This window comes from Diabrotica virgifera, chromosome 5 (genome assembly GCF_917563875.1).
Source record: "Diabrotica virgifera virgifera chromosome 5, PGI_DIABVI_V3a".
Lineage (NCBI taxonomy): Eukaryota > Metazoa > Arthropoda > Insecta > Coleoptera > Chrysomelidae > Diabrotica > Diabrotica virgifera.
This window is the reverse complement of record NC_065447.1, coordinates 90,466,168-90,475,243: the sequence shown is the minus strand read 5'-3', so window position 1 is coordinate 90,475,243 and position 9,076 is coordinate 90,466,168. Positions and strand designations below refer to the sequence as shown.

The window sequence follows — 9,076 nt, the reverse complement described above, 5'->3', positions numbered from 1 at the left end:
ATAAACAATATTATAACATTCTGCTAAAAACTAAAAATTATTTTTAAACTTTTTTCTGTTTAAAAAATTATGCGATACTTTTTATGATTAGTGTATTATATTAGTGTATTATGTATTATTAGTAATTACCACTGACTTAAATCATACATTATCATTTAAACAAGTCATCTTCTCTTGAAGGATTATCATCGCTAAACTAATCTTAAACGTTTTCCAAGAACGATAATTATCATTATGATAATTTGTAAAATAATCAAATCATCTCAGGTAGTTGGGATTTCTGGAAATTAACTCGTTAGTTTAATCGATTTTGTTAAAAACAAAAGCATAAAGAACTCGTTTCTTTTTTATATTTACTCAACAAAGAAACTGGTTTGAAGCTAGGTTCAAAATCCCCGAGAAGATAATTGAATTCATAAAATAAAATCTTCAGATGAGATCAAACTGTTGAAATAGTAGATTGTTGTTTTACATTTGTTTAAGAGTATCATAAAAAAGTCCAGTATGTGGAAATGGTTGGTTTTGGTGTTTTTTCAACTGTCAGTTTTTGACTGTGCTGTTAAAAATAACAATAATAGGTCACTGCATGTGCCAAATTTTGGTAAGTTTAATTAATAACTTTAAAAAAATATATAGTTCAGGTTATAAGCTGTACAAACTTGAATATAATTTTAATTGGATATTTAAACATATTATTTAATTGTTTGAAACTGAAAACTGAAACTGAATTGTTAATTTGACTGAAATTTTGCAGAGAGTAGCTTTGTTCATGCGCTTCAATCAAAAGGTCTAATTGCTCCAATACTCAGAGATCAATTGTTTCTGAATTACCGAATTTCAATGTGTCCATTTTTAGTCAATTTGAAAAATACCTATTTATATAATATACAGGGTGTTAGTAAATAAGTGCAATAAACTTCATGAGTGATTCTACATGAAAAAACAATGACAGTTTGCTATATACACTTATGCAAATGCTTCGTTTCAGAGATAAGGGGTGTTAATTATTCTTACAAACTTACGATTTATTTGTTGCTCTGAAACCGGTTGAGGTATGTAAATTTGGTGTATTTTAAAAGGTACTTTTTGCGCATTTTCTGACATACAATTAGGAATGTATATTCATCATAGGCGCGTATGGGGAATAGTCTCAATTCTTTAAAACAAATAATGGTACGCCACTGATATTTTAAATTAAATTTTTAAATTCTGTCGTTTAATTTTAAACAAAAAATCTTTCTTGCCTTTATTGATATGAGGCGCAGTTTTAATAAAAAAAATATAACACCTTATCGCTTATTTTTCATCTCTTTAATACATTCTATTTTAGATATCTTAGAACTATCTTAGATATTAATAGAAGATAGATATTATAGAGATAGAAGATAATATAAGATATTAATACAATTTTATCATTTATTAAAATTTGTTTAAATGTACCTGAACTTGAGGGTATTATCGAGTTTGTATGGTGTGCAAAAAAAGGGTCCTGATCTGTTGAATATGAAACATTTGGTCATCTGGATAAAATACACAACTTAAAAAAAATAAAGTTCCTACGACCTTTGGGGGCACCTTTTTTTTTAAGGCACAAACTAATATAAATATTATTATTGGGTTAGAAATACGACAAAAAGAGCATATTAATCATGATAATATCTGTTACATCTTATATATATAGACCGGTCACTCTAGTATAGAGTATAGGTCGCTCAGGTTCATGAGTTCTTTTTATCCATTTCATGCGGTGGATTGATCCGCATAATTCGTCTTCATTATCCTTTATAGATTTTCGTGTTTTTTTGCTTTTTCTGTAATCTGTTTCCATTATTTCCTATTCTGTATTTTTTCTCTCCAGCCTGTAATTTCCATATTGAATATATCCTCTCGCAGTTGGTCTTCCCATCTTATTTTCGGTCTTCCTCTAGGTCTGTTTATTACTGGCGTCCAATTTGTTATCTGCCTAATTAGTGCATCTGATTCTCTTCGTTGGATGTGGCCAAACCATTTTAGCCTTTGTGCTTTAATGAATCTCACTATATCTTCTCCTTCCATTAGATTTCTTTTTTCGTGATTCATCAGAATTCGTATTTTTCCTTGATCTGTTTTGATTGGACCATGTATTCTCCGAATAATTTTTCTTTATATTATTCTCAGTTTTTCTTCATCTTTTTTGTAAGGCACATTGCTTCTGCTCCATAGGTGATGACTGGTCTAATTGCCGCTCTATATATCTTTCTCTTTGTTTTCTTGCTCAGGTTTTTTTCTTTAAGTAACTTGTGGTATTTCCAGAATGCTCTATTACCTGCTTTAACTCTTTCATTTATCTCTATGCTTCTTCTGTTTTGACCATCTACTATCACTCCTAAGTATTTAAAGCAGTCAACCCTTTGGAATACATTATCACTTATTCTTATCTCTTTTATTCTATTTACTTGGTCTTGATTTCTCGTACTTATTAAGTATTTTGTTTTTTCTGATTAATTATTAACCCCCTGATTTTTGCCTCTCTTTTCAATGTTAGCAGTGCATCTTCTAGACTTCTCTTGTCACGGGCTATCAACCCTAGGTCGTCTGTATACCCTATTATTTGTGTAGAACTTTGGATTATTGTCTTTTTTGTTAGCCCTGTTTCTAATTACTCCCTCCAAGGCTATATTAAAGAGCGTTGTCGATAGGCTGTCACCTTGTCTTACCCCATGTTCTATGTTGATATTCTTCGTTTCACCATCCACTGTTTTGACCTTTGGTGTTGAGTCCTTCATTGTCATTCTGGTCAATCTTATTAATTTTGCAGGTATATTCATATTTTTCATTTCTTTTAATAGCTGTTTTCTGTAGATGCTGTCGAAAGCCTGTTGGAAATCAATAAACAATATGTGCAATTCTATGCCATGTTCGTAACTTTTTTCGATTGTTTGCGTTAAAACGTGGATTGTATCAATTGTTGATCTCCCTTTTCTAAATCCCTGTTGATATGGTCCTAAGTTTTTTATGTGTATCTGGTTAGCCGATTTCTTATAATTGTTGTCATGATCTTATATGTTGCATTTAATAGTGTAATTGCTCTATAATTGCTGCAAAGCGTTGGGTCTCCTTTTTTAAAAACTGGTATAATGAGTCCTTTCTTTCATTCTTCAGGCATGTATTCCTTTTCCCATATACTGACCATTAATTTATATATACGGTTTAGAAGGTCATCTCCTCCATTTGCAATAAGTTCATTGTTAATCTCATCTGGTCCTGGAGTTTTGTCAAATTTTAGTTGTTTTACTACTTCTATAAATTCTTGGTAGGTAGGTGCATCTTCTTCTTCATCTCGGTTATCTGTTATATCATCTTCTTCTGTGTCGGTTGCTTGGTTGCTTGTATTTATATCTTTAAAGTGATTTTCCCAATCTTTTTTGTTTATTTTGCTGGTCACTTTGTTACCATTATATTGTTGTTTTATATATTCAAACAATTTTTTGTTGTCTCTATTATTTGTTTCGATCTCTTGCATCTGATCTGAGATCCATGTCTCTTTCTTCCTTTTATAAAGTTTGGCCGCTTCTCTCTTTTCTTTCTGGTATTGTTCTCTTTCCTCTTGTCCGCTATTTCCAAGCCATTTGTTTCGTGCCAGCGTTTTCAGTTGACTTTGGTATCGACATTCTTCGTCAAACCATTCTTTAGTTTTTTATTTTCTTGAGGTCCTATGGTTTGCTGCGCAGCCTCTATGATGCTCATTTTTATATTTGTCCATTCCTCTTCTATGTTCGTACCATCGTACCTCTTTAGTTTTTGTACTGATTCCTCTGAATACTCTTGTTTTGTTTGTTGCACTTTTAATTTGGTTAAATTCCACTTCCTTCTTTTTCCTACTTTGTTATTAGCTTTGATGATTTTCATCTTCATTTTGGCTATTAAGAGTATGTGGTCAGTGTCAGCGTTTGCTCCTCTAAAGGATCTCGCATCTTGTATTATCTTGGTCCATTTTTTCAAAATCAAACCATGATCTATTTGGTTGCCATCTGATCTCCCTGGTAACATCCAGGTTATCTTGTGTTCCCTTTTATGAATAAATTTTGTACTGACGATGTAGGTATTTGTTGCTGCTGCCAGTTTGCAAACTTTTGCCCCGTTATCGTTTGTGACATTGTGGATCGTTTCTTTACCTGCTACATTTTGTTTGTAGCTCTCTTTTCCCACTTGCACGTTAAAATCTCCCAGTATTATTAAGATATCGTTCTTAGGAATATTTTCGCAGGTTTCTTCTAAAAGTTCATAGAATTCCATTTTATCTTGTTGGTCTGCTTCCTCGGTAGGTGCATAGCAGTTAACTAAAGATATATTGGCTTGTTTATTTTCGATTCTAATGTAGGAGATTCTTCCATTAATAGCTTTGAAATGTATAACTTTTTCTCTCATTCTTTTGCTTACCATAAAAGCTGTTCCATTTTTCCCCTGTTTATCTTCTCCTGAGTAATACATAGTAAAGTTTTTCTTCTTAACTGTTCTTTCATTTTTCCATCGTATCTCCTGTAGTGATAGGATTTCTAGTTCGTATTTTTCCATTTCTAAAGCAATTTCCTGCATTTTCCCTACTTTTAGCATTGTCTGGATATTCCATGATCCAATTTTAATGGGTTTAGCTCTTTTATTCATGTTAATTCTATTCCTCTTTTTCTTGTACATTGTTTTATTATTATCATTATCCATTTCCTTAGCCGGGTCTGTTTCCACTATCGTTCGGTTTGATTCTTTCAGTTTTTTGGATTTTCTCTGTTGTTTCCAGTACACTTCAGCTTTAAGTCTTTTATTATGTTATTCCATTCCCAAAGTTGATCGTCTATCCATAATTTTTTGAAGCCCATCTTCACTTTCTTCCCTGCTTCCTTTTCCACCTCTGCTCTTTTCTTTACTTGCCTGTGTATTCTTCGTTCTTCATAGGTTCTTTGTTCATCGATAAATATTTTTGTACCTTTGAGGATTTTCTTTTGTTCCATTATTTTCTTTTTATCTTGTATATTTTCCAATTTTGCTATTATGAACGGCTGTGAATTTCTTGGTCTAATTATCTTTGTTTGTTCTATTTGAGCTTCAACGTTGTTTTATTTTTAGTAAATTTTCTAGATCTTCTTTTACATTCTCTTCTCCTATTTTAATTCCCCTGACTATTACGTTTTTCTCAATTTTCCTTTTCTCCTCTCGTTCCGTTCTATCCTCTAGGTCGCTTAGTCTTTTTGGCACTGCCTCCTTAAATTTTAGTTTGCTTAGCGTTTCCATTTCTTCTCGCACTTCTTTAATTTCAGCTTTCATTTGTTTATTTTCTGCTCTTATTTCACTCATTTCTTGCTTTAGTAGCATATTTTCTCTTTTCAGCTCCTGGTTTTGATTTCTTAGTTCTTTAAGCTCTTCTTAGATTCCATCCAATTTTTGCTCTATCCTCATATCCCTTGTTTCCATTCTGTCCAATTTTTCTAGCAAATCTTTTATGAATTCTTCCATGTTGTTACTATTCGATTGTTACTATTTGATTGTTATAATTTGTTACTATTTGATATACTAAATATATTTTTTACATACGTATAATTTGGCTGTCTGCGGTAAGTGCAAAAATCCGATTCAACCTCGCGGAGATTTTTACCCTTCTTAGACTGGCCTATTTAAAAGGGTATTTATTTCTTTCTTCCCTATTTCTCAGTGCTTTTTTCAGATTTGGCAACACCGCCAAAAATTGTTTAGCAGTTACCTTCTTATGGAATGCAATAATTGATTGTTTTGTTTATTTATAGCTAACCTTGTTTTTTTGACCAGCACTGGCTCTGCAGGTTTTATTCACTTAAAAATGTTTGTTTCACTCCGAATTTTGATTGTACACTTCGCTGTTGTCTTTAGATACGACTTGGTATGGTGTTTAAATATTTTCACTTCCGTTTTAAGAATTTTCGCTATTTGTTTACAGTAAATTTCCGAACTTGTTTATCTAGCCAAGCAACGTTGCCAACGTTTCTGTTTATGTCTTTTAAATATTAAGTAGCTATAGATTATATTGTGAGGATGGTGATGGTTTTAAGTTTACTCCACCTTTTAGCAATTCGAGAGATAAATAACTAGTTTTCTCTTTCTATTTGATTTAATTCAATTTTATTTTAAAATTGCTCTATCACAATACACATTTTAGACTCAATTTTCTACCTACAAACAAAATGATGTTGCATAAAAATAAAAATAAAGAGATTGTGCTCTGAACTGGATTCGAACCATGCGGGCAGAATTTCCAAATTAATTTCAGATCCATCTCCTTAAACTTTTGCATGAAGCTTGACGTAAGGTATTAGTTTGTAATACAAAATATCAGGCTGTCATAGTTTATTCATGTGTCTTTCCCAGTTTTCTCGAAACCGAACGTAAAAACTTTTGATGGCATAGTTTTTGATAAATTGGGTCAGAGCCATTCATTTTTGAGACCAAAAGTACGAACAGAATGACACCCACTATAAAAGAAAAAAAATTTAAATAATAAATAAAAATAAAATATAATTCGGGCGATATGAGGTCGGAAAGAGGGAGGGGTGAATTTTAAGGGTAAATAGTTATTTTACTAACTAGTGCGAAAAGTGATACTTTCCGTACTAGTTCGGGCAAGCAGTCGAGTGGGGGAAAGACACTTTCCACATGAGTTAGGAAATAGAGTTTATCAATTTTTATTTACGAGTAAATACAACATACAACAAAAACGAGAATGTTTTTACTTATTGCTTGGTAATATTAATGTAAACGAGCAATTCGTGGCATTTTGCAAATGTATCACTGATGTAAGCTGATCCTTAAATTGTTCAATATGTTCTCTGTCAAGGTTGTCAAAACCAAATTTTCAATAAAATAAAATTGGTTTCCATGACGACGATTCAAAACCATTGTTATTGTCTCCTCGTTTGACTTTTGAATATTATGTCAAAATAATATATCTAGTTATTTCCTAACTATTAGTGCGGAAAGTGATACTTTCATACGCGAGACTGCCGTTGACCCGAACGACGCGATAGCGGAGTTCGGGCAAGCAGTCGAGTGCGGGGAAGACACTTTCCGCATGAGTTAGAAACAATAATTTTTCGACGGCCGTACGTTTGGAAAAAAGCCACAAAAAATAGAATTATATAATTTTTTAGCATTTTTATACGCAGAAGAAACCTAATACTCGACTCTAAAGAAATGCCGTAATATCAGATGAGTTCGGAAATAAGATAAATCGTGAGATTAAAAAACAGTTAGAAAGATCTGAATAAGAAAATATCGGTCAAAATCTAGATATCATGAATTCCGCCATGGTCATCATAGCAAACGAAGTTTTGAAACCAGAAAAAGACGCAATAAAGAAAAAGGATTGGATGACCGATAAAATACTAGACCTTATTCAACAAAGAAGAAATTGGAAAAACAAAGGCGAGATTCGGTATAGAGAGATATATCGACAAATAAGATACGAGGTTAAGCGAGCAAAAGAGGACTGGATGGAACAAAGCTGCCGTGAAATGGAAGAACTACAAAGAAAACATGACAGAGAAAAAGAACTCCTCACTTTATGAGAAACTCCAAAGGTAAAATAATTCTCGACTTAGATGAAAAAAGGAAGAATGGACTAACTATATAAAAGAGCTCTTCCTGGATACGAGGCCACCATTTAACACCACAAAGTATACGAATACTGGTCCTAATATTTTAAAAGCGGTAGTAGAGAAAGCCATCGAACAGAGCAAAAATGGGAAATCTCCAGGCCCTGACCAAATACCATCAGACTGGCTCAAACTTCTGGATGACGACAATGTCTCACAACTAACAAACATTTATAACCATGTATACGAGACTGGCATGATGTCACAGATATGGTTAGAGTCTACATTTATTCCACTCCCAAAAAAGCCTAATACATCATCATGTAAAGACTTAAGACTAATTAGTCTCATGAGCTACTCTCTCAAGCTACTTCTTAAGATAATTCTTAATAGAATCAAGCAGAAATGTGAAGAGACAATGGGAAACAAACAATTCGGTTTCACAGAAGGATTGCGAACAAGGGAAGCTTTGTTCTCAATGTTAACATTACTTCAACGATCATGGGAAGTACAGAAACCAATTTACGTCTGCTTTATAGATTTTGAGAGGGCGTTTGATAGAGTTCAACATGATAGGTTGTTTGAATATCTAGAAATGATTGGAATAGATGATAAAGATCTGAGACTTTTACAACATCTATATTGGAATCAAGAAGCTTCTATTCTGGTAGACGGCAAAGAAGCAGACAAAATTTGCATTCAAAGAGGTGTCAGACAGGGTTGTGTGTTATCCCCAACTTTGTTTAACGTATACTCAGAAATAATTTTTAATGAAGCCTTGGAAGGATAATGTGGAGTTCGAATCGGGGGAGAAACTATTAACAACATCAGATATGCAGACGATACCGCGATCATGGCTGAAAATATCGAAGATCTTCAATTCCTTATAGATCGAGTCACTAGAGAATGCTCCAATAACGGACTTAACATAAATGCAACAAAGACAAAATTACTTGTGGTTAGTAAACAAGACGTCGGCCCTATGCAACTAATTGTCAATGATGAATCAATAACAAAAGTTAACCATTTTAAATACCTAGGATGTTTGATAAACGAGACACTAAATCCGGATGAAGAAATTAAAACTCGTATAGAAATTGCAAGAGGAGCATTTATGAAACTTAGATCTATTCTGAGCAACTCTCAGCTGAACTTACAACTAAGAATCAAGTTCCTAAAATGTTATATGTATCCTGTATTACTATATGGATGTGAAACCTGGATCATGAAGGTTAACATGATGAACAAATTAGAAGCCTTTGAGATGTGGTCGTATCGTAGAATGCTCAGAATATATTGGGTTCAACGCATTTCAAACAGAGAAGTCTTAAACAGAGTAGGTCAAGTCGAAGGTGACTTAATGAAGATGATAAAAAAGAGAAAACTTGAATATCTGGGGCATATAATGAGAGGTAGCAGATAAAGGATGCTGCAATTAATACTCAATGGAAAGATCGACGGAAAAAGAGGAATTGGTCGAA

The 9,076-nt window shown here is 33.0% G+C and overlaps 1 protein-coding gene across 1 annotated transcript in view; it reads left to right on the top strand.

The window, feature by feature from the left end:
• The first annotated feature begins 302 nt into the window (after positions 1 to 302).
• The window catches only part of LOC114337758 (prostaglandin reductase 1), a 67,723-nt gene continuing 58,949 nt past the window's right edge, over positions 303 to 9,076 (top strand). Inside the window, exon 1 of the mRNA XM_028288292.1 lies at positions 303 to 601. Within this exon, the coding sequence (XP_028144093.1) occupies positions 505 to 601 (97 nt within the window). The 5' untranslated portion in view covers positions 303 to 504. The remainder of the gene's footprint in view (positions 602 to 9,076) is intronic.